General features: G+C 41.5%; 2 protein-coding genes across 2 annotated transcripts; one reads left to right on the top strand and one right to left on the bottom strand.

Moving 5' to 3' along the window:
• The first annotated feature begins 269 nt into the window (after positions 1-269).
• RBIS (ribosomal biogenesis factor) lies at positions 270-8,640 on the top strand. The gene is made up of 5 exons (XM_063130908.1): positions 270-372; positions 4,202-4,318; positions 5,358-5,474; positions 6,348-6,441; positions 8,257-8,640. The coding sequence occupies exons 2-4, from the start codon at positions 4,205-4,207 to the stop codon at positions 6,414-6,416; spliced, it is 300 nt and encodes a 99-aa protein (XP_062986978.1). The 5' UTR covers positions 270-372; positions 4,202-4,204; the 3' UTR covers positions 6,417-6,441; positions 8,257-8,640.
• E2F5 (E2F transcription factor 5) lies at positions 6,460-25,791 on the bottom strand. The gene is made up of 9 exons (XM_063130905.1): positions 25,560-25,791; positions 19,469-19,578; positions 16,471-16,632; positions 15,717-15,760; positions 14,807-14,871; positions 12,676-12,934; positions 11,093-11,281; positions 10,012-10,056; positions 6,460-7,208 (listed from the first exon to the last, which is right to left on the bottom strand). The coding sequence occupies exons 1-9, from the start codon at positions 25,752-25,754 to the stop codon at positions 7,099-7,101; spliced, it is 1,179 nt and encodes a 392-aa protein (XP_062986975.1). The 5' UTR covers positions 25,755-25,791; the 3' UTR covers positions 6,460-7,098.
• Positions 25,792-27,330: the final 1,539 nt, after the last annotated feature.

Below are 27,330 nucleotides of genomic sequence, written 5' to 3'. Positions count from 1 at the left end.
GTAGTCCAACACATCTGGAGGGGGCCAGGTGGGGGAGCAGGATGCCCTAGGAAGGCGGGGGAGCTCAAGGGTTTCAGCTCCAACCTGAAGGCGCCTCGTAGCCCCCATCGCCGCTACCCCAGGAAACGGGACGTCCCCCCGCCCCCCAGGCAGGAAGGACTGCAGACAAGGGCGAGAGCAGCCTCTCAAGCCGGCGACTTTCCGGCCCTTCTGGGTCTGAGCAGGCGACGAGGGAATGCCCAGACGCGTTCAGATGACGCGCCGCCGCACGTGCTCGAGCCGGAAAGCAGGCAGCCACTTCGGAGCCGGCGCACTTTTGGGAAGCGCGTCTGCGCCCGGAAGGTTCGCTGCGCCTACTGCGGAGAAAGGAAGGTAAAATCACCGGGGAGGGGGTCGTCAAACGTCAGTGCAGCCAAGCCAACCTGGTGCCCTCCAGATGCGCTGGACTGCAAGTCCCAGCATCCTGAATGCTGGGAATTGTAGTCCAACGCATCTGAAGGCACGAGGTTGGTGGAGAATGCCCTAGGAAGACATTAGTAACGCAATGCCAGGGAGCTCAAGGATTTCAACTCCAATCTGGGGGACGCTTGGACTTGTAGTCCGGCACATCTGGAGGATAGCAGGTTGGGGAAGGCTGCTTCTGTGTATGCCAGGTAGTGTGGACTTGATTTATCTTAGTGCAAGGCTATCCAAGGCTAGAGTTAAAATCGCAGGAAGAGTTAACAACCTCATATATGCAGATGACACCACTTTGATGGCTGAAAGCGGGGAGGAGCTGAGGAGCCTTATGACAAAGGTGAAAGAAGAAAGTGCAAAAGCTGGGTTGCAGTTAAACCTCAAAAAAACCAAGATTATGGCTACCAGCTTGATTGATAACTGGCAAATAGAGGGAGAAAACGTAGAGGCAGTGACAGACTTTGTATTTCTGGGCGCCAAGATTACTGCAGACGCTGACTGCAGCCAGGAAATCAGAAGACGTTTACTTCTTGGGAGGAGAGCAATGACAAATCTTGATAAAATAGTATAGTTAAGAGCAGAGACACTACACTGACAACAAAGGTCCGCATAGTTAAAGCAATGGTATTCCCCGTAGTAACCTATGGCTGCGAGAGCTGGACCATAAGGAAAGCTGAGCGAAGGAAGATAGATGCTTTTGAACTGTGGTGTTGGAGGAAAATTCTGAGAGTGCCTTGGACTGCAAGAAGATCAAACCAGTCCATACTCCAGGAAATAAAGCCAGACTGCTCACTTGAGGGAATGGTATTAAAGGCAAAATTGAAGTACTTTGGCCAAATAATGAGAAGACAGGACACCCTGGAGAAGAGGCTGATGCTAGGGAAAGTGGAAGGCAAAAGGAAGAGGGGCCGACCAAGGGCAAGATGGATGGATGATATTCTGGAGGTGACAGACTTGACCTGGGGGAGCTAGGGGTGGCAACGGCTGACAGAAAGCTCTGGCATGGGCTGGTCCATGAAGTCACGAAGAGTTGGAAGCAACTGAACGAATAAACAACAACAAGACTATCCTATCACCTTGCAGCGGAAAGAAGGGAAGCAGGGCTCCTCTATTGGCACTGGCTCAGGGACCACTTTCATTTGGCTTCTCCAGTCCCTCAGCTGTTTTCATTATGAGAATTGCTGTTTGTTTCCCTGAGGTTGCTTTCCTCTTCCCTCCTCATCCCGTTTTCCTTTTGCGTTGTGGCTTTTAGGTTGTAAGCCTACGGGAAGGGACTGGCCTGTTTTCTGTTGAGCTTAAGGAAGGTTCAATTCTAGGGGCCCTTTTGGCTGGAATGGAATAACAATGCATTCTGCAACAACAGCAACAGATGGCATTGCAGTTGATCCTCAACTCCTAGGAAGAGTGCTCCTGTTAATGGCGCCAGGCAGTTTGGAATAGTATTCTTGAAATTCTGTTCAGGGTGGGCGGGAGTTCAGGAATGGGGAATGGAAAGCTTCCTCCCCACCTTATTGATAATATATTTTGATTTGTATGACATCTTTCTGAAATGACACTCAAGGCAGTTTACAATCACAGATAAATAAAATATTATAGCTGTGTGGGAGACAGGCATACTTTTCTGGAAAGGAGGCGGAAAATGTGTCTGCTCTGAAACTTTTGTGTAAAGTGTATTTGTGGGGGTGGGTGGGTTGTGAGATTAAATCCCCCCCTTTTAACCTACAAGCAAGGGAATCCCCTGGGTATATAGAAACCATGCCCTTATTTTTGGGTGGCCTCATTTTGCTTCCAAAGCCAAGTTTGCTCTTAGAAGGAATGGTGTTGGGATGCTATGTTCCAGTACACTTTCACTGGTTGAATAGTATGCTTCCTATCCTATCCAACAAACTGCTTGTTCATATTGAGTTTTAATTCCAGTTCATGCATTTTTCCAAATGAACATGTAGAGAGGAAGTGGGATCGCTGGTCCTGCCTCTCAACCCTCTATGCTTTTATCTGAAGATCTGATGCATAACTGTACCTGTGTTTGGAGGAGCTTTTTCAATTTATTAGTTTAGCAATAATGAACATGCTTGGCAGGTATTTTGGCAGCAGGCTGTCCCCAAAATACACTTGTGTATTAGCATGTCTGAAGAGTGCCTTTGGAGACTGAGGCCACAGCTAGACCTAAGGTTTATCCTGGGATCATCCAGGGTTCACCCCTGCCTGAGCACTGGATCCCCTGTGTGTCACCTAGATGAACAGGTTTGACCCCCTGGACGATCCAGGGATAAAACTTAGGTCTAGCTATGGCCTGAGAGATGGGCCTGTTGCCATAATGCCTATCTTAGGGATAATGTGCAAGTACTTCAGTGGGAAGGCTGATTTAAACAACTCAAAAAGACTTTTAGGATTTGCAATTCTGGTTCCCAAGTGTGTATACAATTGTATGTGCATAGAAGTTTCAATGTGCTGTTTACAGATGACATATCAACAGTTCTTAATATTTAATCTGCTACAACACACCCAGTCTGCAATGCTATTATTAAATGTTTCTCAAGCCACAAGTAAAAGAAAAGAAAAAAGAAAGACATTAAAAAAGAACTCCCGACAAGGAAACTTTCTTCTCATATAGAGGTATATTTATGATTATGATGTGTGCAGACAATATTGCAGGCATATATTCGATAGGACTCTTGTGCCTGATGGCCACCAGCCAACCCCTTTGTTAGGTTTGAGCCCTGGTGGCACTTTTTGGAGAACCTTTCTCCCTTGTGTTGGTCGCTATTAGTGCCCTTTGTTGTTGTTTTCTGGAAGCTCATCACATTTATTTAGTCTCATTGTTAAAGGATGTAGAAGAATGTTTTTTTCCCTTTCATCCAGGCAGGGAAGGGACATTCCTCTTTGCTGCCTGACTTTTTAAGGGCCTTGGGTAGGAAGCCCACTCTTATCATTGATCAGAGATTGTCAGCTTTAATGAGGTTAAGACTCTTCTAATTTCTGATCACTGATTGGAGATAAAGAGGGGAACTCTTTTATCTCTGATCAGTGACTGGAGATAAGAGCAGCATCAAAGAATAGTGCAGGCTTCCCCTAGCTAGCACATAGGCTTAGTTAACACATAATGACTTCCCATAGGTTGGTCAACCATGAGTTGTTAGGGCTGCATGAGAGTGAGCTGCCTCCTAACTGCTCACTGCTTTTTTTGGGTGTATTAAACAACTCAGAAATGATCTGTTCCTCAGTTGTGCTCTGTGACGTCCGAATTCATCACACTGGGTTTTTGAGGGAGAAACAATCCAGAGTTTTAACCCATGTTTTGTTGTTAGGTTGAGCTGTTTCTCCTCAACAACCCCAAGTGCTGGAACTGAAAAAAAGCAGTAGCGGTCAGGAGGCAGCACGCCCCGCTCCAGTGCATCCTCAACTACCCAAACAACTTATGGGTAGTTGTTACGAGTGAACCGAATATTAGCCTCTGTTGATAAGCACTGTGGCCACTGTGTGGCAATTTAAAAAGTTTGACAAATTGGACTCCTGAGTTAACAGCCTGATTCTATACATCTTTATTCAGAATCAAGTCCCACTTACTTTAATGGGACTTATCCCCAAACAAGTGTAAGACTCACACCTTACTTGCATAAAAGGTTAAAGGAGCTCTTAATATTGCTTACTACTGCAACAAGAACATATTATTGAATTGCTAAAAAAAAAAACCCTAAAAAATACAGATGTGCAAAACAAATTACTTTTTAAAACAATATTTTAGGCAATGGGCAAGAACAAGGCGAAAGGCCAGAAGCAGAAGAATGTATTCCATGTGGCCAACAAAAAAATAATGAAGACTAAAAGTAAAACAAAGCCAGTGACAACCAGTCTAAAAAAAGTAAGTATTAGAAATTCTCTCTTGGTATTTGTTTTGTTAGGAACATTTGTGCTTGTGCCATGCATGTAAAGCAACCCGCTGTATACAGTTGCAGAGTAATGGAGGCCACAGGAGTTTCAAATTCTGACTCTTCAAATCCATAGTGAATGAAATGCATGGAGGGCGAAAGGAAAGAGTGCTGCTGGCCCCTCCTTCAGGAAAAAGTAAGAATGGGTTCTATGTGCATAGAGATGTGAAGGCCTGGAAAAAAACCTGGAAAATTTGGGGAAAAACTTTTTTTCTGAAGCCTTTTTTGGTTTTCCCCAGAAAAATTGGGGAAAAAATGAAGAAAAAATGGATTATGGGATGTTTTATTTTAGCATGATGAATAAAATGTTTAAGACAAGGTGTTCAGATATTTACTTCTCCAAATGATTTCTAAAAACTATGTAATATATTAAATAAATTTATTATTATTATTCCCTACATGGTTTGGGTCCAGGTTACCTTTGGGATTGCCTTCCCCCATACAATCCATTTGTTACCAAAAAAAGTAAAAATTTAAAAAGTAAATTCAATTTGTAATAATTGTTTGAATACACTGTACTTTTAATATACCAAATGTCATAATTTTATGCCAAACCAACTTGCACATAATTACATTTTATGTTCCTAAAGTAACAAAGTGACTTTCAATCTGTAAAAAATGATAATACTGCATTATTTCAATTTTTCCAAAAATTTTAATTTCCCCCCCCCTTCCCTCCCCCCCCCCCCCCAATGGCTTCAAAATTTCTGGAAATTTTACATCTCTATATGTGCATACATCTAAGTAACAAGCTGATCCATTCTGTAAGAATGCTTATCGGTGACTTCATTCTATCAAATTCCCTACCAAACCTCTTAAATGGTTTCATGTAATTTATCCCAAATTAAGGATATTTTCCATTCAAAGTAATTTTGAGAATATGGTATGTTCAGTGTTAGTTTTTATAGATATTACATGGTGAATGATCTTTAGCTTGAAATGCAAAAGCCTTAAACTTTCTTTTCTCCATAGATCAATATTGTGAATGATGAAAAGGTCAACATGGTAAATAAGGTATTTACAGAAGTACAAAAAGAAGTTAAGCAATTATCCAAAGCCATTCCTGCAGCCTCTTCAAAGATGATTCAGGTAATCCTATTTGTTCTTGAATTCCCACCCCCCTCCCCAATCTGGTTTGTCTGAATCTTTAAATTGCAAAAAAAAAAAAATCAAAACAAAGTTTGTTAAAATATTCAATATTAATCATCAAATTACTTAAATTAGCTAAAAGTTTGAAAATATTTGCATAACCCTAAATTAAAGGCATCTAACAATTCTTTTGTTGGGGAAATAAAGGTTCAGATAGTTTTGTTAATAACTTGGTCTTTGACTAGAATTCTTCCTATCTAAAGTTCAACCCCAAACAAGTTGACACAGGAAGTACGACTGTGTTTTGTTTTTGATAAGTATCCTGAAACGTGGAGTACAGTGAGTATGTCAGGATGGTATTTAAAACTGAAGTAACTTCAGTTGTAGAGATTTTCTAGTATGGTTCTTGCATGCCCCAATATATTTTGCTTGAGTATTGTGAATTACTAGTGTTTCTGTAACACTGAGGGCCAAAACAGATATGACTTTCAATCAGTATCTAACAGCTATGTCTTCTTTTTACTCTAGAGTAGGCACTAGGGTCCTCATTCAGATCAAGGCCTCTGTGGTAAGAGTAAAAATGAAAAGAAACATAGGGATTTAAAGTCAAGTTTGTTTTGGCTCTAAAGTGGCAGGCTTCCATATCCTGAATTCTTACTAAGTAAATGGGGGATTGCTTAGACTATATTCCACTTAGGCTTCAGTATTCAAATAAATGTCTGTAGTAAGGGTTTTGAGGAACAAGGCTGTTCATAAGACAAGTATACACTAGCTACAGATATTTGTAGTAGGAGATTGTTGTGATAGGAGAGCTTTAACGCCTGCAAGAGTTCAAAGTGTGTGTGTGTGTGTATATGTTTTTTTCTCCTTCAGATCCCCAAGCCTCTGGAAGGTGAAGCAGCTAATGTGGATGCTGCTACTAACTTACTGTCTCAACTGTAGTGTCTACGTCAACATCACATCCCCGGTATATCAACACAGCAACTCTTTGTATAGTTTTTATTTTAAAAATCTTGTTAATGTACAAGCATTGGCACTCTTTAATACAAACTACAAATAGTGCTTTCCTAAATCGTGGAATGTTGGAAGTAAAAAAAAAAAAAGGAAGTAACTTAAAGTGCTAATAAAGAAGGCACTCCACAAAAAATATATTCTGAATTCATTGGGGAAACAAATGGAGCATAACCTAGTTAATGCCCAACATTTTACAAATGGCAGTGGAAGTTTTAGACATAAGGCCAAAATGTTAGAATGATTGTAGAACGTTCCCAAGGAGCCTGATTTGAGTAAAATGCAGCAGACTGTTTGAAGTGGGAAGTCTAGAAAGATTTACTGGAAGCAAAGGTAGGATAATTTTGAAATTTTGCTTCCCAAAAAACAAATAGAGAATGGTGGCTATTAAGCTGTGACATTTCTTTGAGTAGACCCCCTTATCTTAAAAAGGCCACTTCTGCTTAGCTGAGCCTAGTAGTTGTTCACAGTAACATACTAAGAAGAAAATGTACACCCAGTGTTGGTAAATTACAGAAGTTTTACATTCATTATTTTAAATACTTGCATTATAAAATTAAGTCTACAATATTATATAGTTAGAGGTAGATGAGGCAATCTGGCTGCATCAAATCTAGTAGTTCAGTATCTGCACATCAAAAAGATCACAGACTCCTTCATTATCATCCAGGTTGAAGCTGTAGTCATCTCCAGGAGTAGGAGACAGCCGTAAGAGAGGAAAAACTGCAGGGAAAACACACACCTTCATTTAACCACAATTGGTGTCATATAGCTAGTTCTGAATACAGCTGGATCTTCCTCTCTTTCTCTCTGGTAGCTGCACCATTGCTGCCATATTCTTTTATCATTTCCTTTCAAGTTTTGGGGGAGATTGTTTTGGCATAAAAGTGCTTGTCATGGAATCCTACCCCACAACATGTGGACTGGCCACTAGAGATGACAATAAGGAATTTATACTAGATGAGGTTGTTCATTGAGCAGAAAGGTGAAGGACAGGTAAGGGATGGATGTAACACACAATAGTCATTGCTTCCCTTAAGAGCACAAGAGTTCATGATAGTCAACGTGACTTTTGCTGATGACCAATTATATTTATTAGATGTTTCTGTTTAGTTCTGCATTTCTTGAAGGCTTGATTTGTTCTGCAGTGCAGACAAATCTTGAATAAATTACCAAGGCAAAGTAAATGCCTTACAGTACAAATTCATTATCCTCCGGGGCCCACTGAAAATGAGCATGTAGCTAAAGTGGTTCCTGGCTCTCAGTTCTTTGTTCAATTTAGTTCTTGCACATCTCATGGGTAACCTGAATAAGGAACTGAAGTTTGCACACTTCTGCAATGCAAAAAAAGTTTCTGGCTACCTCGAAGTTACATACTGCTACTACCATGAGACTCTCCACTATAAAAAGCCACACCTTAATTTGCTTCAATTTGTGCAAGGCACTCTAACATGTAATACTCCCAGGTTAAAATGTTGGAATAAGGAATTGGTGGTTTTGCACCATGAAATAAACTTTGAAGCATAGAATGCCAGAATGCTTAACATGGGTTGTTGATGTAAAGTTTTAAGTAACAAAAATAATGGGTTTTAACATACACACTGGGTTGGATTCAGACTTAGTCATAAAGTAAAATAATTGAAATAAATGGAAATGAAGTCCCATTAATGTCAATGGGCCTTCTCGAAGTATGACTAAATGTGGATCCAACCCATAATGTAACACATTTACTCCCAAGCCTAAAGATATTTAATTATATTTTTTTCTCCAGGTACAAAGCAAAAGGGATAGCTTACAATGCTGGAAATCAGTTTGTATGCTTGTACAATCTTGGAAAAAATAACTAGAATTACTACGATGGAAACTGAAAACTACACAAGACAAAATGTGGCAATCTTCCGGCAACAGAGGAATTGTTCTAAGAATTCTTTAAGACCAAGAACATTCCTACCCATATTGTGGCTATGCAGATGTAGAGGGCCAAATAATTTCCCATTTAAATTAACAGCAGTAATACCAAATGTACTTCTAAAGTGAAACCGCGTTTTTAAAAACTCATCACATAAACTCCAATGTAAATGATAAATTTGTAATATTTTTTGTTGACGTGTTAAATAAATATAAGATGGAATTTACAAATAAAGCATTTACTGAATTTGTTTGCTTTAGGATAAACCCTTGATCAGATTTCGTGCGAACCCAGTGAGTATGGATTATGCAAGGGTTAAACAACAAACCGTGGGTTATATAAGGGTTGTTTAATCCACACTCATCGGATTTGCACGATGCAACTCCGAGCAGGGGTTTTGAATGCAATGTGTGCATGGGTACCACAGCTAGTTGTGGGCTGCATATTGAAAATAGTGGCCATAGGTGCCCCGCATGCACTGCAGCCTCAGCATGTCATGAGAACAGTCCCAATGAGAGCCTCAAGCATACCATTCTGATCATTTTGTAAGGCGGCTGGCAGACTCAGATCTCCCAAGCTGGGTATCTTAGAACACTTGCACAAAATAGGTATGTATTTTGCTTTTGTTGGGAACTGTTATTTTGAAGCTAGTGTGTATGGTACAATTAAGACAAAACAAAGCTAAACTAATGGGTGCATTAGTTCAGAATGGAAATACAGCAGTCTTTATATTCATCTATAGTTCACTGGTGGTTCATCGCCCAATGCAATGAACTGCCCAGAGAGCTTCTGCTATTGGGCGGTATAGAAATAAAATAAATAAAATACTAGGGAATGAGCTCCATTGACTTCAACGGGACTTGTTTCTGAGTAAACATTCATAAGATTACACTGTGCATTCTTCAGATCTTAGGAGAAAGCTGAAATTACTGGCCTGTGTTTAAAGTTGTGGGTAGTGTTTTTAAAGTAAACACTTCTCCATTTCTATCCTTTCCTTGTTTATTCTTTGATTTTACACAGAACAATGAAATAAAATGATAATTTAAGTGTGTAATTTTGTTCACATATCTCTTGCATCCCCAAGGGTATGCATGATAATAATCAACTGTGGTGTGGAGTAGGATCAGTGTTGAACTGACTATTAATCCACGCTGCGTTGACTCACTTATTCCCGCCCTCTCGACTCACTCAGTCCTCCTGCAAGTATCCCATCAGCCATTGCTTCTGAAAATCTATCCTATCAGCTGGACTATAGCGGCAGCCACCACTTTGACCACATTTGCCTTGTGACTCTGGCTGTTGAAATAACCAACTGTGCCCTCCACACAACACGATAACCCATGGTGGGTTAAATAACCAACAGTTGACTATTTAAACCATCATTGGTTAGCATAACCCAGACGTTGGCTTACTCGTTGAACTGAGCAGCAACAACCACCTCTTTTTTACCAATAGGTAAAAAACAAAACAAAAAAATATGGCTGCTACAGCTGTATGTACATCCAAAATAGAAGTGTGATGGTGGTGGTACAGTGGACTGAGACTTGATGGGTAAATCTAACATTTTAAGCAAAGACATCTCACTTTGTAAAAAGAAGACAATGAAAAGTAACTTACCATCAGAGGACATCAATTCATCAATGATATCGCTGTTAATTATGCCTATGAACACAAAAGGACATTCATGGCTATTTGCATAGGCAATGAAGCTGACTATTTAAGCCTCATGAAACTTTCACCTGGATTTCTAATATTTCATCTTAAGATTTGATGAAATGGACATAAAAGAGCTGCTTCACACCTGATGTTGTGTTCTCAAGTTATAGAGTCCAGGGTATTAAATAAACTCCAGGTCAGTTATGAAGATCATATTGTGATTCACCAGACCCAGAAGGGACAGCTAGTCAACAATTAACATTTAAAGTATTTTCATAATGAAACACTTCGCATTTATGTAGCATTAATGATAGTGGAATGCTAGGTGTCTGAGATTGTTGTGCTTAATTGGAACATTTTCTCTGTGCTACATGTACGCAGAACTACAGCCAAACTAACACAGGAAGTATGGCTATTTTGCACAGCCTCAAAGAAGTGCTCTCCCCTTTTGGCAATTTCTCAATGGACTATTATTAAAGAATTGGAGAGAGGAGGGAAAATATCAGCCTGGGCAGATTCTTCCTGCCTTGTTGCACTGCACTGGTATGCAATGAAGCCACTAGCATAGCACAAAAGACTGGAGCATTTCCTATTCCCCTCTTCATTCAGAGAAAGGGCACTGCAAGGGTTTGCTTTCAGTGTCATTGCAATGTAGCCAAACTGGATTAGCTATCTGTAATGCTGAGATATATATTTTTTTAAAAAAAACAGCACTCCAATGCAGCTACTGGCAGTAGGAGTGATGTGAAAAGGATACGCTTGAGGTAGGGGGATGTTGATGCAAGATGTTGGGCCCTTAAAACCCCTTTTCAGACCTAAACAATTTGCCCACGAACATTTGGCTCAGCACTGCATCCAACAGCTACAGGATAAGACTGCCAGAAATGCAGCCCATGTTAAGACCATCAAAAGAAACTAGCTGCTAAGCATTTTCATCAAATAAAATTACTAGGCTGCTTCCCTTTCTTGTTTTCATTTTGGGACACTGTCAACCACCCCTCACTCCCCTCAAAGTTAGCATTGAAAGAACGATGTTTATTACCTCCAGGCTCATCCATCTTTGCTATGTCAAATGTGTTTGGTTTGAGAATACTATTAACATCCAGTGGAAGGAAAGGCTGGCAGGTATTTGAACTAGGTGTGGTTTCTGTTACAAGGCTATCATACAGCTCAGAATCTGTAATGCTGGCATAAAGACTTTCGGGAGTTGGACTCTCTTGTAAACTGATGTCTAGGACAGTGGAAAAGTCAAGTTAGAAATGTACATGCTAATTCAGTGCAATAAACAGAAATTGATATAGGGTGACCTCTCCCTTTACCACAACCCTGGGGTATAATTAAGGGGGGAAACAAGAAACAAACACAAACATTGCCCCATTAGTAAGCATACAAGAAAGACTGAAAAATTTCCCTCAGATACATAAGCTAATTACACTCTCGGATTGAAGGCAGCATTGAAGAAAAGAATACACAAGCCTTGTTCAGATGGAGCAAGGTACAAGCTCAATAGGAACGAATTTTTATAGCTTGGGGCCACCAATGAGGAGGCTCTCTCTTTTGCCCGTGCCAACCTAACTGATCTTAGTGGAGGGTACTTAAGAAGAACCCAAGACAGATCTTAAGATATGGGCAGTATTGTATGGGTGAAAGTAGTCCTTCTAATAGCCTGGTCTGAAGCCAGTAAGAGCTTTAAATATTAAGACCAGCACTCTGGGAAGTGGCAGCCAATTCAGCTGGCAGAGAATTGGAATTATTTTCAGACTTTCTAGCCCCCACGCAATCTGGGTGGCTACATTCTGTACCAGATGCAGCTAACTCTCCCCAATTCTTAATATTTGTTTCTAGATTTAATAGCAGTCACACAGAGGAACAGGCCCTATTCAGATTATCATATCTCAGCTAATGCGCACACAACCACTGCACTACTCTTTGCAGTGAGAAGCAATCAAACCAGGAAGTTTATAATTAACTAGAGTTTCTTGTTTCGTCCAAACTGGGAAACTACGGATACTAGCTTTACAGTAAGTCTGGATCGTAAACCAACTTCAAACTATCCTCTCTTGTTCCAGAACTGGTAACCATAGTTTAACAGTTTGAATAAAACAGGAAACCATGGTTAATTAAACTTCCTGGTTTAATTGTGGCTGCTGTAAAGGGAGAAGCGAAGAGGCTGTGGGGGCAGGGAAGGCTTAATAAGCCGAGATAAAACAGTCTGAATCAGGCCACTGTCTCTCAGTAGAGTACTTCTATACAGCAAATTAAAGGAATAGGTATGTTTGGGAAGAGGGAAGTCACTATTGTCTGCAGTGTTATTTCAGATCTTAATAAAGAGCTAAAAACTCTTTAGTTTTTAGCAGTGAAGGATGAAAGTGCATCATATCATCAGGTTTCATTGCTGGGTCCTGTCTTCAGAACACACTGAAATTTCAGCTTATGACATTCCTAATCACTGATTAGGAATGTCAGAAATGTTGCTGAATCACAGCACAGAATGTCTGTAAACCACAATGGACACAACTAAGCCCCACTACAATGTAGTGAGAAAAATCCAAGTACTGAATGCTGATTGAAGTTCACCACTCCTGTAAGTTAATTTCTGTGAAGGAAATGAGTTTCAGCACCTACCGGTTGACATATCTGTGACTGCTGCCTGTGAAAGGGATTGATCCTTATTAGGGTCTTTAGACTCTTGTAACTTCTGAGGATCTGCATTTGATGTAGGGGAAATCAATGGCGCTGCAGGTTGAGTTGGAGATTGGAGGAGATCATCTGGAGGTGGTACTGGAAAAACCACTGGCTTGGAGCTACTGGACTCTTTATTAATGAGCAACACGTGGATAGGCCCTGAATTACTTTTCAGATTGATCTGGTATTTCTTTTGCCCCTTTAGGAAGGTACCGTAGTAAAAAGATAAAGTTACAATCTTTTTCAGAAGTAGCATTAATAATTAAACCCAATATGACTGCAGTAGGTGAAAGTTAAGTACAGAATCTAGTGACAAGTTTTCCCCTCAGCCGGCTTCTATCTAATATGATACTGTTGTGATTTTATCATAGTTAATTTATAAGACTAACAGTACGGGTACATATGCATTATGAGTGACGGAGAAAAATGTCTCCCTATCTACATTCTCCACACCATGCATCATTTGGTATACCTCTATCATATATTTATTTATTTATTGCATTTATATACCGCCCTATAGCTGAAGCTCTCTGGGCGTTTTTCTCCCCTTAGCCTTCTTTTTCCCCAGCTAAACAATCAAACCAGTCCATACTCCAGGAAATAAAGCCAGACTGCTCACTTGAGGGAATGGTATTAAAGGCAAAACTGAAGTACTTTGGCCACATAATGAGAAGACAGGATACCCTGGAGAAGAGGCTGATGCTAGGGAAAGTGGAAGGCAAAAGGAAGAGGGGCCGACCAAGGGCAAGATGGATGGATGATATTCTGGAGGTGACAGACTTGACCTTGGGGGAGCTAGGGGTGGCGACAGCCGACAGAAAGCTCTGGCGTGGGCTGGTCCATGAAGTCACGAAGAGTCGGAAGCGACTGAACGAATAAACAACAACAAAACAATCCCAGCTATTGTAACCTTCCTTCCTAGGGGAGTTGCTTCAGCCCTTTGGTCATTTTAGTCGCCCCTTTCTGTACTTTTTCCAGCTCTACAACCTCTTTTTTTAGGTGCTATATGTGAAACTACATATAGTTTTAGTTCCTGCATGTGCAACTCTGCCTGAGAGGAGAGTTAGAGAATGCATGGATGACAGAAGTGTCCCTCCACTTGTTCATATAAGCAAGATCTGTGCACGCCTCTGCACTGGGATGGGGTACAGGGGCTAGGCATTGGTAAGTCGTAGGGAGTACCTGTTCAAGTAAGCTACTGGTAAATCATACTAATAGTAAGCTATATTTATTTATTTATTACATTTATATACCGCCCCATAGCCGAAGCTCTCTGGGCGGTTTACAAGCTTTCTGGGCGGCTTATGGTTTTGTTTTTGTTTTCAGGGTGGAGCAGCAATTAAAATGTTATAATTAATTAATTCCCACTTGGATGACGCTGTAAATAATCTTGCTCTTTATAAAGAAAATATACGAACAATCATTTGGGATCAATGGGTTGGATCCAGATATATGTAATTCTTAAAGCAGACCCACTGAAAACGATGGGACTTAAATTAACCATGATTAACTTGTCCCATTGACTTCAATGGGCCTACCCAAGCGCAGCTAAGTCTGGATCCAAGCCAATGTCAATTTCTCCTTCCACCTACAACAATACAAAGTTTATATGATCTCTTTTTAGTATCGTAGGAAATTTCAAACTGAAATCATTAAACGATAAAAGACGAACAACGTCCTACAGAAATACCTAAAACAAAAAAATCTTTACTGTGTTTTCGTTAATGGTATCTACTTCACTATCAAGAATTTAAATAGATAGTTGAGTGTACAATTCTATGCATGTATGCACCAGAAAAAGTCCTACACTGCTGGCTGGGGAATGTTGGGAGGTATAGGTGGGTTTTGTCAGTCTAAACATGCATAGGATTGGGCCCTGAAGTAATGAACGGTGCATTAATTTTCCCTCCCGGTTTTGGAGAAACAGAAAAAAGACTAAAGTTTTCAAAAGGAACAAGAGATATATTTTTCCATGTTACTAAAACAAGATCCTCAAATACGCCCTCCAAAAGAATTAGAACCCAGACACGGCTTCAAGCCAGTCAGATTAAAACAACTTTTCTATACATACCACATGAGGTAGCGGAACTTCTAATTGTGTACCAGAAGGTGCCTGAATAGCTAGCAGTGTATCCCCTGATTAGAGAGTAATTGTCAAGTGTTAACTGAACGCATTTATATACATTCCTGGATTGTATGCAATCAATTCAGCGTACATTTTCATCATCAACTTGAAATCCCCTACATATGGTCAACAAATAAGATCTATCACACCCAAGGAAAAAAAAGGTATGGCTATGATCAACCCTATACAGTACAGTCTTCCTCAACTTGATACACCCCAAATGATAGGGGCTACAATCTCCATCAACTGCAGCAACCATGGGCATGCTGGCTGGAGATGAGGGGAACTGTAGTACAGCACTTCTGTAGACACCAGGTTAGGGAAGGCTGCTATAATCCATAAAGACAAGTAATCAGAAAGGTCCAAAAAGGTTGGGGACCTCTGCCTTAGCATGTTTATTCAGACATTAAATCTAATAGCGTTCAATGGGGTTTATCCCCCGGCAACTGTGTTTAGGACTACAGTTGGGATTGCACACTTACCTGGAAGTAAATCCCATTGAACTCAATGGGACTTATTTCCCAGGATACACACATAGGACTGCACTGTAAGTTTAGTTCTCCTGCATAAAGTATCAGCATGCTGCATTTTGAGTGGGAGAAACTGTTCTTCTGCTAAAGGCCTCCTAAGAGTTTCTTTGAGCACAACAGGACTCTGAAAATCAGAATAGCTTTTGGAAAAAAAGAAAGAAAAGCTAGCTTAAAGATTCTTTTTAATCAGTGGCCATACTGGCAGGGAATGCTGGGATTTGCAGTCGAACAAATCTGGAGGGCACTACATTGGGGAAGACTGACATAACTATATGACCCACAGGCTAACACTATTTACAAACAAATTAAAATGTTCATCAACTTACCATTGAAGCAGTCACAAATGTCTTCATGGGTGATGTATGAAAAAGTGGCCTGCGTCAAGGAATTTTTCAAAATAAACTGATAAAATGACAATATGAGGCAAGTGACTTTTTCAAAAACAAATATATATTTTTTGGAGAATAGCTTTGTTTAAATATTTTGTTTGGCATTCACCGGAGCAATGACCAAAATTGCAGAATTAAAACTTAAAAAGTTGTCTCCTCCCAGTTTATAACAGGCTTTGATGGAATCCCACTAAGGCTATGATTCTATGCATTCTTACTTGGCAATAAGCCTCAAGTAAAGGAGCATAAGCAGAAAACACTTCTGCTCTTATTAGTTAGGGGGCCTTATTTTTTCGTTGCCCCCTCATATTCACTACAGCCCATTATGCTTTCCGGGGGTGGGGGGCTTCTGAATCAACAGCGGGTGAATGTGAAGGGAAGGAATCAATGCAATTTACACATGCATAGGATTGGGCTGGTGGTCATAGATAAGCTCCCAATGGAATTTTGCCTTTGTCTGGACTTCCATGCCATCTTACCTCCAGACCTGCAATTCATTTCCACTGGACAACTCTGTCAACCCCACTCACTTCCAACAGCCAGACAGAAAACTGCTACCAGCTGTTAGCAAAATGCCCCACCCACCATCTGAAAAACTGCCTATCACTATATAAACTCCAGTTTCACCAAAGGAGTGTTGCAATAATTCCATTCCATTCTCAAGAATTACACAGTATTTTTTAAAGGATATCGTTTATTTGTGGAATCTTCCTTAACATTTTTGATGCTTTGCTGCAACCACAATTTCTGCTGATCCAGTTCCTTTTCTTTTAGTTCTAGATCTTCAATTTCTGCTTCAAGATACCTCAGTCTATCAACAACCTCCTTTGTATTACAACCAGCACCTACACCTCTTAAAAGAGAATAATAATTTAATGCTAACATAAAGGGGGAAAATGTATGTAAGAAATATCTCAGTAGTAGGATTTTTTAAGAAGTGTTGTTTTACATACCCTATTTCTTCGATTCTAAGACACACTTTTTTCCCATATAAACATATCTAAAAATGGGGTGCGTCTTAGAATCGCGGGTGTGTCCTAGGGTTTTTTTTCCTGTTGGTGGTACTGAAATTAGTGTGCATCTTACAATCAATGGTGTCTTACAATCGAAGAAATACGGTATGAGTGGAATGGAAAATAGAAGTTTGAGGGGGGAACTAGTAATATGTGATTTTTTCTTGAGGAAAATAATGGTAATAATGGTGATAAAAGATTGAGTTAACATTTTCAGTTATTTTCCTTAAACAAAGTGTGTCATGAATCAAGGTAGAATGACAGTTTGATCCTATATGAAAAACCTTGTAGCCACAATGCCAACTATTTATTCTTTGCTTCTACTATTTTAATAGACCATCAACTATATACCCTGTTTCACAACGGTGGCCCCATCTAGCTGTTTATTTGATAGTAACAGCAGCTTATCAAACTTTATTATTTTCACATTTCAACCAGATTTCATCTACATTCCTCCTAAAAGTGTGCATATTTCATCCTGCTTATTGCCTATTGCTGGCATGCAATTAAAAAAATAAACTGATAGACAAGTCAATTTAGAATTGGCCAGATAGATTGGTAACCCTAGAAAGGAAAGGAACACAACCTTCCCATCTTGCATTAACATTTAATTTTCAAATGCAAAACTGGTGGGGGGAAAATTCAGGTCTCATGTGACACCCCGAGTAACTCACTGGCTCTTCTGTTTATAATAGCATGGTTTGTTGTTGCACAATCTTGCTTACCAGCTGGGGCCTGCAGAAGCTGAATGCATCATCTGTTATATTCACTGAGTTTCTCTGTGCCCCAGGTCTTAAATATGCACAAAGGGGCATGTGGCCCCAATACATTTTTGTGGATCACTACATATTTATTGTGATCTGAAGCCCTGAGCCAGAAGGGACTCCATTTCTAAGATGATATATCCTTAAGCTTTACTGAAAAAAACAAAACTCTAAGGCAAAAGCGCTGAGGTGAAAAGACACTATTCACACAAGGGATAGCCAACTGGCAGCCTTGCAGACTACCCACACCTGATCCCTGAAGCTATTTTTTCTGTCCCCGGCAATCACATCAAATTTTAATTAATGTATGATAAAAAGAACACTATAATTGGGGAGAGGTGCTCAAACATTTTAAGAGAGAGAGGTAACCCATCTTTGGTTTTGATGTCCTGGACATGTGCTCTACAATGGTGAACCCTCTGTTGCCTGACAGCCAATGGTTAGTTTATGGACCATCACTTAGTGGTAGAGTACATGCTTTACCTGCAGAAGGTCCCCAAATTCAATTCCTGGCATCTACAGGTATGTCTGGGAAAGACTTGAAACCCTGGACAGCTGTTGCTAGTCAGTGTAGACGGAGGTAGGCAACCTTTTGGGGCCTTAGACACACTTGGCAATTTGAGAAACTGCCCTGGGCACCACCACAAGATGGCTGCCAAGGGAGGAATGGGTACATTCAAAGAACAAGTAACTTGCCCAAAAGCTGCGCCCTTATCTGGACAGAGATAGCCTAGCTACAGTTATCCATGCTCTGATAACCTCTCGTTTGGATTACTGCAATGCATTATATGCGGGGCTGCCTTTGAAAACGGTCCGGAAACTTCAATTGGTACAAAACAGGGCAGCACGGTTACTAACAGGGACTGGCCGACGAGACCACATTACGCCAGTCCTTTTCCAACTTCATTGGCTGCCAGTCCAAGTCCGGGTCCGATTCAAAGTGCTGGTATTAACATTTAAAGCCCTAAACAGCTTGGGGCCAGGTTATCTGAAGGAATGCCTCCTCCCATATGTACCTGCCCGGACCCTAAGGTCATCCTCAGGGGTCCTTCTCTGCGAGCCCCTGCCAAAGGAAGTGAGGCAGGTGGCTACCAGGAGGAGGGCCTTCTCTGCTGTGGCACCCCGGCTGTGGAATGAGCTCACTAAGGAGGTTCGCTTCGCACCTACATTATATGCTTTTAGACGCCAGGTGAAGATCTTTTTATTCTCCCAGCATTTTAACAGTCTATAAATAAATTTTAACTTAGTGTTTTAAATTTGTAATTTTGCATTGCTGCTGTTTTTATCTGGTTGAGCTTTTATATTGTATTTTATATTATGGTTTTATACTGTTGTTTTATACTTTGAATGTTTTTAATTTTTGTGAACCGCCCAGAGAGCTCCGGCTATTGGGCGGTATAGAAATGTAATAAATAAATAAATAAATAAAAGACTTTCTGAACCCCAACACAAAACACTCCTTTGAGCCCACAGTTTCCAGCACTAATAGAAACCTGTTTCACAGTAATTCCCACTGTATTGGTAAGAAAATCTGTTAATTACACAAAAAAATGTTTTTTTAAAAAAAAAATTGGGGGAGGTAGAAATACAGCATCTTGGTAGACATGTAGAATGTTTTCTGGGAATGAACTGGTGTCCATGGACAGTACATTGCCTACCCTTCTACTGAGTCAGTACTGAGTTAGATAGACCAATGGCCTGATTCAGTATAAGCAAGCTTCTTGAGTTCCTAAAGGGTTGGTTTGTGGCAAAATATATTTTCAACCCTTACACAGAATAGAAATACTACTGGTGATTGCTGATATATTTTATCATCAATACAAAATCTCTAACAATTAAAAAATCCATCCCTGTAAAGGAAAGCAGTATTAGCATTCTCAGTTTTCTGTGTTAAAAAAATAGGTTCTCTTACTTCCACTGGATGCTGTTTTTTGACTTTTTTTCAATGAGATCTATTCCTTCCAAAACGTTGGTGATGTCATAGATTCGCCTTTTTTGTCTTACAGCCAGTGTATCAGCAGCCTGGTAACAGAAACAAGATAAAGAACAATACTTGCAGATGAAGGGCAAAAAGGGAGGTCTCATTAGCTAGCTTCAGTGAATTTGTACAAGCCTTCTAGGGAATATTAATCATGTCTAAAAAGGCAAGTCTTCAACCTGCCATGGCCACAGATCTGCAGTTAGATGCCTTAGACCACCCTCCCTGTTTCTGGGACAAGGATAGTCACCTTTAAACAAAATGCTTATAAGAACGACCTCCTCAAAACATGACTATAGAATTTCTCACAAGGGAATGAGTTCTTTCAGGGTTAGCCATGCATGAGTCAACTGAGGGAGTTCAGAGAGGGAAGGAAAGAGTTGAAAAGATGGTATGCCTTTCTTCAGCAAGATGCAAAAGAATAATCTGCCATTTTCTTTTAAAATATGGGTTAAGGACTGTTGTGGGGAGAGAGAGAGAGAGAGAGAGAGAGAGAAAGGGAAAAAATTCATTGTAGCAAAGGAAGATAACTTCTTTACATCTTTTACTGTGGCTTGCTATACTGCCAAAATACAAAGGACAATGGTTGAAATGGAACTTCGATGGATGAACATGACCAAAGGAGTGAAAACTGCGGACCTTCTGAGCAAAATAGGTAATGAGACAAAAATTAAGTTAAAAACAGGGGCGTTCAAGAAGTATGCTCTAGCACATACTGTCTTATTGCAGCCATCGTGAGCTGAAAGCAACAGCAGATGGATACTGAAGTTCAACCTGAAAGTAACAGCTAACGTGATTAGCAGCCTAACCTCTGAGCCTCAAATTTTTGTGTTGGCATGCGTCCAATGTAAACTCTTAAAGAATCAGACTGCCTGGGTTTTTTTCGTAACAGGGAAGACAGTTTTCGCTTTAATATTGTTTTGTGATCCAATGTGAAAGACATCCTTTTGCTTCTTCTGTCCCAGTAAAAAGGAGAGTTTTAGTTGCTCATTAACCCAAGGCACATATATAGATTTTCTGGCAAACAAAAAGCAACAACATTAAACTTTTAGTAGTAGTTTCTTCCTCTCTCAGAACCCGGGGTCATCCGATGAAGCTGATTGGTGGGAGATCCAGGCCAAATAAAAGAAATTAAATTATGGAACTCACTACCACAAGATGTAGTGATGGCCACCAATTTGGATGGCTTTAAAAGGAGGGTGGATAAATTCCTGGAGGCGAAGGCTACTAGCCCTGATGGTTGTGTGCTATCTCCAGTATTCGAGGCAGTAAGCCTGTGTGCACCAGTCACTGAGGAACATGGGTGGGAGGGTGCTATTGCACCATGTCCTGCTTGTTCATCCCTGGCCGATGGCTGGTTGGCCACTGTGTGAACAGAGTGCTGGACTAGATGGACCCTTGGTCTGACCCAGCATGGCACTTCTTATGTTCCGTATTGGTACAGCAATATAAACCACATTCAACTGTTATTCAGAACCAGCCTATACTCACAGATTCAGGGCTATTTGCTGCAAACAACAACACCTAAGAACATGAGAAGAGCCATGCTGGATCAGACCAAGGGTCTATCAAGTCCAGCATTATTTACACAGTGACCAACCAGCTGTCAGCCGGGAACCCACAAACAGGACACAAGTGCAACAGCACCTATCCGCCTATGCTTTCCAGTAAATGGCATACGTAGGCACATCACCTCTGATCCTGGAGGCAGCACACAGCCATCAGGACTAGTAGCCACAGATAGCCTCCTCCAGGGATTTGTCTAACCCCCTTTCAAACCCCCATTGAAATTGGTGGCCATTATTACATCTTATGGTACCGAATTCCATAGTTTAAATATGCGCTGTGTGAAGAAATACTTCCTTTTATCTGTCCTGAATCTTCCACCAATCAGCTTCATAGTATGACCCCAGGTTCTAGTATTAAGAGAGGGAGAAAAATGTCTCTCTCTCTCCACACCATGCATAATTTTGTACAACTCTATCATACCTCCCCTTACTCACCATTTTTCCAAGCTAAACAATCCCAGCTATTGTAACCTTCCTCCATAAGGGAGTTGCAATATCTTTTTTTAGGAGTAGTGATCAGAAGTGTACACAGTATTCTAAATGCTGTCACACCATAGATTTGTACAAAGCCAGTATGATATTGGCAGTTTTATTCTTAATTCCTTTTCTAATTATGCCTAAAATAAGAGTTTGCCTTTGTAACAGCAGCTGCACAATGGGCTGACATTTACATTGAGCTGTCCACCACAATCCCAAAATCTCTTTCTTGGTTGGTCACCACTACCTCAGATCCTATTAAGTTCTACTTGAAGATTGGATTTTTTTTTTTACCCCAATATATATCAATTTACACTTGCTTACACTGAAACTCATTTGCCATTTTAATGCCCATTCTCCCAGTTTGGAGAAATCCTTTTGGAGTTTTTCACAATCCCTTTTTGTTTTAATCACCCTGTATAATGTGATGTCATCACAAACCACTACACTGCTCATTCCTAATTCCAGATGCAGAACACCTAATTTGTGTTTATAATTGATAATTTCAAACTAAAGACAGAATCCTAATCACAAAATTAAAATCCCAAGTTTCCATCAGTCCAATTCCACCTTAGCTCTAGCAATTAAAAAACTGAGAAAATGGCTAAGATGGTTTAACTATACTTTATGTTGTGAAACCTGGGTTTCTTCATAGCATATCCACATGTTGAGTGTCATAGTGTTGTACTCTATGGTTTGCAAATTTAAACTCAAATACATTTTTGCATTGGTTTCAATTCTAGTAAAAAATCAGTAAGCTTTCTGCTAGACATGCATCTCACTCTGTTCAATAACCACAGAGATGTTTATTCAACCCTGTGTAGAAAGACGCTTATCAGAAACTAGTAACATTTCAGAACAGATAATGACAAGTAGTGCTGCTAGCAATCATCTAAAGTAAGGGTGGATAACCTGTGACCCTAGAACTGCATGCAGCCCATAGCCTAATTTTATGCAGCTTTTAATCTAATTTCAAAAGCCCTCCGTAAACAAACAGTTCAGGCCTCAATGTGTTCCTCCCCTGGCAGTGCACTAGGCAAGGAGGAAGGTGGAGAGAGAGAAGGGGTGGCCCCGCCCACTCTTGCCTCTGGCTCTACCTACTGCAGGCATGCAGCTTCAACAGCTTACCCTTGAGGAAATGTGGCCCGCAACAAAATGTGGCCCTCCCTACCCCTGCTTTAAAACCTATTTCGATATATCCTTAGATAGCAACCATGATGTTCCTGGCTTATTGAAAAAATCACCCAGGCACTGAGACATATAATTATTTATTTATTTATTTATGTTATTATTATTATTATTATTATTATTATTATTATTATTATTACTACTACATTTATATCCCACCTTTTTCCTCCAAGGAACCAAAGGCGGTGTACATAACCCTCCTCTCCATTTTATCCTCACAACAACCCTATGAGGTAGGTTGGACTGAGAGTCTTGACTGACCCAAAGTAACCCAGTGAGTTTCCATGGTTGAGTGGGGACTAGAACCCGGATCTCCCAACTCCCAGTCCAACACTCTAGCCACTACATCACACTGGCATATAGTGCAACATATAGTGTTGCAAACAACTGCTTCCCTACACATACTTTAACACCTATCTTCTAAAATAGGTGTGCCTACCAATAACACATTTTGTGTTGTCCCCATATATAGATTAAGGAAAGTAAACCTCTCATCTGCTATATGATGCATATATTTCCTTCCACTCAAAAATTACACCTGGTACAGCACATAACTTTGTAAATTGAGTGTAAACCTGCATATAAGGAAAATATGTGGTAACTGACCATTAAAGGAAGTAAAAGACTGCCAACAAGTGTTTGTCTGCTTTACTACAGTCTCATATACCCTCCTCCTCTACTTTACAAACACACATATAGTTTATGTGTAGGCCACCATAATAGATGCAGAAATGAATCCCATGCAGCTGAAACCCCAAAATGTGGATAGTGCAGCTCCTCTATACATTCCAATTAGGATGAATTAGGAGATTGAAATTTTGGGAATCCCTAAAAATAAAAACAAAACAATAAAACACACACATACTCACACAAGGATAATGACTCATTCATCTTTATCATACATAGCTGATGTGTATCTTTAGTTGGAAGGAAGATGCAATCTTAATGACCTGGTTTGCATGTTATGACAAGCCATCAGTTGTTGGGGGGCGCCTGCTGCCTGCAGTGCACCCACCTCTTCCACTTCATCTCACAATCCACCATCAGCTCCTTTGTAGGTTGTGTGTAGCATGATGTGCAAACCCAGACCAGTGGATTGTTTAGATGTGGGCTCCATTGCCATGCTGCATAACCTACAAAGGAGCCAATCATGGTTTGTGTGGTAAAGCAGGTGTGCTATAAGCAGTGCTCCCGCTCATGTGCAACCCATCAGTTTTTAACCAATGGCTTTTAGTTATGTGCAAATAGCCCCAGTATGTTAGTGCAATGTATGATGTGGCCAGTCCACATATAGACCTGTTTAGGAGAGTGCCCCTTCAAAAAGGTCATGAGAGAAGGGATATCTCATGCATATTGCATCACACACAGACTAAGTTAGTTAAACTTTGTTCCCATTGAAATCAATAGGTCATGAGTAATGTGCCCCATCGATTTCAATTAGATCAAAATTCAAATAAGACTGGATCCAATCCACTGAGTTTATATGAGGAGCATTCACATCACAGTTTCCTGTATGTACATGGTGGAACAAGGTGCAAACACATGCTCCTACACCATGCAAAGAGAATATTTAGGTAGCCAAGTCCATGAATCTGGTGGAATGTAATTACGGCTTTACCCAGTTGACATAAGGGTCAACTGAAAGTCTATTGAAAACACCTTTCACTTCCTAGTGCAAGAGCAGAGGACTGAACTTTATTAACAAGAATATGCTAATAGTTTTATCCTAAACGTATTTATTTGGACAAAAGCTCCGCTGCTGCACTCCGTGGGACTTATGTCTGGGTAAACCTGCATGTATTTGGGCAGTACTTCAATTGGAGGCTTTGTTGGGAACAAAGACACAACTTATTGCAACTTAGCTCACCCAGATATTATTAATTGTTTCGTCACTGTTAAAAGACTTTTACAATCTTTACCTCGTCTATCCACACCACAGCTTATGGAATTATCATTCTAATTTTACAAATGAAAAAATAAATCCTGATAAATAGCAGTTTGCCTTGGGTCACCAAAGGATTGCAGCATAAAATGGGAATGTGAACCTGTGTGTAATTCCAGGACCAAGCCATCTCCAATTCCAGGGCTCTGGGAGAATCTCTGGGGAAAGGAACAGGGAGCACAGCTCCCTGCAGCGGGTGGGGTGCAGCGGGTGGGGTGGGGGTGGGAATCAGGGCACAGGTTGTGCACCCCTGTCCTTGAGAAAAAGTGAGAGGGGTATAGCAGAGTGCAGCAGAAAAGTGTCTTAAGAAATCAGCATTCAGCAGACAAGATCAAATGGAGCATTAACGCATTTGGAAACAGCGGCATTCCCAAGCCAGCAAGTAATGTTGGGAGTCGTAGGGCTTTCTGTCTGTCTAAACATGCACAGGATTGCGCCGTAAATCAGCGAGCCCTCAACCTAAATTTACCTCACAGGGTTGTGATGAAGATGAAATAGTGACTTACCACACACAATCTTATACATGTCTACTCAAAAGTAAGACCCACTGAGTTTAATGGGGCTTCCCCCCAGGGAAACGGGGACAGGGTCGCAGCCTTAAAATCCTGAGGAGAAAGGGGAAACAGTCTCCTTTTTAAAACACCTTTATCCCTCCCTCTCCAACCCAGGGCACTGGACCTCTCAGACCTTCTCTTTCGCAGACCCCGCCGGGGATCATTGCTTTCTCTCTCTCCCTTCCCCCCCCCCCACAACCCCCGCACCAAAACCAAGGGGCTTTCCCCGCCGCCCAGCCTTTCGGAACCCCCCTCGAAGCAGCCCACCACCTCCCCGCAGCCCACCACCAACTCACCGCCTTCAGGTCGAGCACGCCGTCCTTGGCCTCCTGCAGGAGCGACACGAACTTGGTGGTGAGGAGCCCCAGGCTTTTCTCGTGCCTGCTGCTACTGCTGCTGCCGCCGCCGCCGGCGCCCCCCGTGCCCGCGCCGCCTTCCAGGCCGCTTCCGCTGCTACTGGAAACCGACTCGGCCAGCGCCGCCGCGGCCATGCTGCATCTCCAGCCCCTCTGCCAGTGGGGTTTCCCCGGCGGCAGCGGCGGCCCCACGTGGTCCTGCCGGCGTGGCTTCCCCTCCCCCGGCCGCGAGGAAGCACAGCGGGGCCCTGAATGGAGCAGCCTCCCGACCCACCGGCTGCTTTGAGAGGAAAGGAAGTGACGCTGCCCACGCGGTTGCCGGGAAACAAAGTTTTGTGTAGGGGGAAAGCGAGAGGAAGGGGTGGTTTGTTTTCTAGGAGGTAGCGCCTGAGCCGTGTCCGCCCCCCGCAGCCACGGCGTCGTTTCCCCCTCTCCGAGGTGGCAGAAGGCGAGGGAAGCTCCCTTGCACGGCGTCCAGCGTGCTATGTCTCCTCAGAAGTAAACCCTGCTGAGTTCAACAGGGCTTACTCCCAGGAAGAACGTGCGTATAGGACTGCAGCCGTAGTCGTGTCTGGACAGTGGGTAGTATCCACTGTTGGCTCTACTTAGAGTAGACACATTGAAATGGGGCTTTAGTACTAACTTAAGTCCCATTCATTTCATTTGGTCTACTCTAAGAAGGCTAACACTGGATACTACCCAGCGAGATTTACTTTCGCATGGGCATACATAGGGTCTGGCGTAGGCTTGCAGGAGTTCTAAGCAGCACTGAATTCAGTGGGACTTACTTCCAAATAAACAAAAAGTGGGAGGGTTCCAAACCAAAATTACATCATGGAGATAACCTAACCTGTCCCTCAAGAGCAGCCATTCCCTTTCCACCTGTGTTGGACTACAGCCACCATCAGGCACAGCCAAGCTAGGAGAAAGGCTGCTCCAGTAAATACACCACTATTCTGTGTTTGGGTTCACTATTTCACAGGAAGTCAACACCAGCAACACTACGGTGGTGTAGGTGTATGCACTTTTAATGCAGCATACGTTGCGGTTTTACAATTTTGTGTGTGTGTGCGTATCAAAAACGCAAGTACGAAATCTTTCATGGAATTGTGAATAAGTATAAAATTTTGAACATGTAATGTAGCTATGCTTTGACAGATTTAGGATTATCCCAGCCAAATGGGAGGGGTCGTCCCTGCCTGCTCCCGGGATCCACTGTGTGTCATTTGGATGTACAGGGATGACCCCAGGACGATCCCGGGATATAGGCCTGGTCTAGCCATGGCCATAGTGATGAAAAGTGGGGGATACACACACACTAAAATTGAACTTCTCTTACAAGTCTTAACTACTGTAGATATATATGCAGGGTTAGGATCCAACCCTATGCATCTTTCAGCAGAAAAGAGCCCTACAACTCCCAGCCTGGCTGGCTGGGGAATGCTGGGAATTGTAGGACTTTTTTCTCTCTGTACATACATAGGATTGCGCCCTTAGTGCTGATAGTACTTTAGTTCTGCACGAAGCCAGACCACCACTTTCTGAAGCCTTATTCAAGTTCCAAGAAAAGTTCGATCCTTTGAATTGTCTACAACAGCGGTTCTCAACCTGTGGGTCGGGACCCCTTTGGGGGTCGAATGACCCTTTCACAGGGCTCGCCTAAGACCATCGGAAAACACATATTTCCGATGGTCTTAAGAAACTGCATTGA

The sequence above is a fragment of the Elgaria multicarinata genome, chromosome 7 (assembly GCF_023053635.1).
Source record: "Elgaria multicarinata webbii isolate HBS135686 ecotype San Diego chromosome 7, rElgMul1.1.pri, whole genome shotgun sequence".
NCBI lineage: Eukaryota > Metazoa > Chordata > Lepidosauria > Squamata > Anguidae > Elgaria > Elgaria multicarinata.
This window is presented reverse-complemented; position numbering and strand designations above follow the sequence as displayed.

Bases quoted from the DNA above. Each gene is read 5' to 3' on its own strand.
- E2F5 (XM_063130905.1), bottom strand. From the start codon at position 25,754: ATGGCCGCGGCGGCGCTGGCCGAGTCGGTTTCCAGTAGCAGCGGAAGC. The intron at 12,935-14,806 runs GTATGTATAGAA...ACCTTCCTAAAG, and splicing joins AAGTTCCGCTACCTCATGTG to GGGCAAAAGAAATACCAGAT. The intron at 7,209-10,011 runs GTAAGTTACTTT...TTTTCCCTGCAG, and splicing joins TGAATTGATGTCCTCTGATG to TTTTTCCTCTCTTACGGCTG.
- RBIS (XM_063130908.1), top strand. From the start codon at position 4,205: ATGGGCAAGAACAAGGCGAAAGGCCAGAAGCAGAAGAATGTATTCCAT. The intron at 4,319-5,357 runs GTAAGTATTAGA...TTTTCTCCATAG, and splicing joins TGACAACCAGTCTAAAAAAA to ATCAATATTGTGAATGATGA. The intron at 5,475-6,347 runs GTAATCCTATTT...TTTCTCCTTCAG, and splicing joins CCTCTTCAAAGATGATTCAG to ATCCCCAAGCCTCTGGAAGG.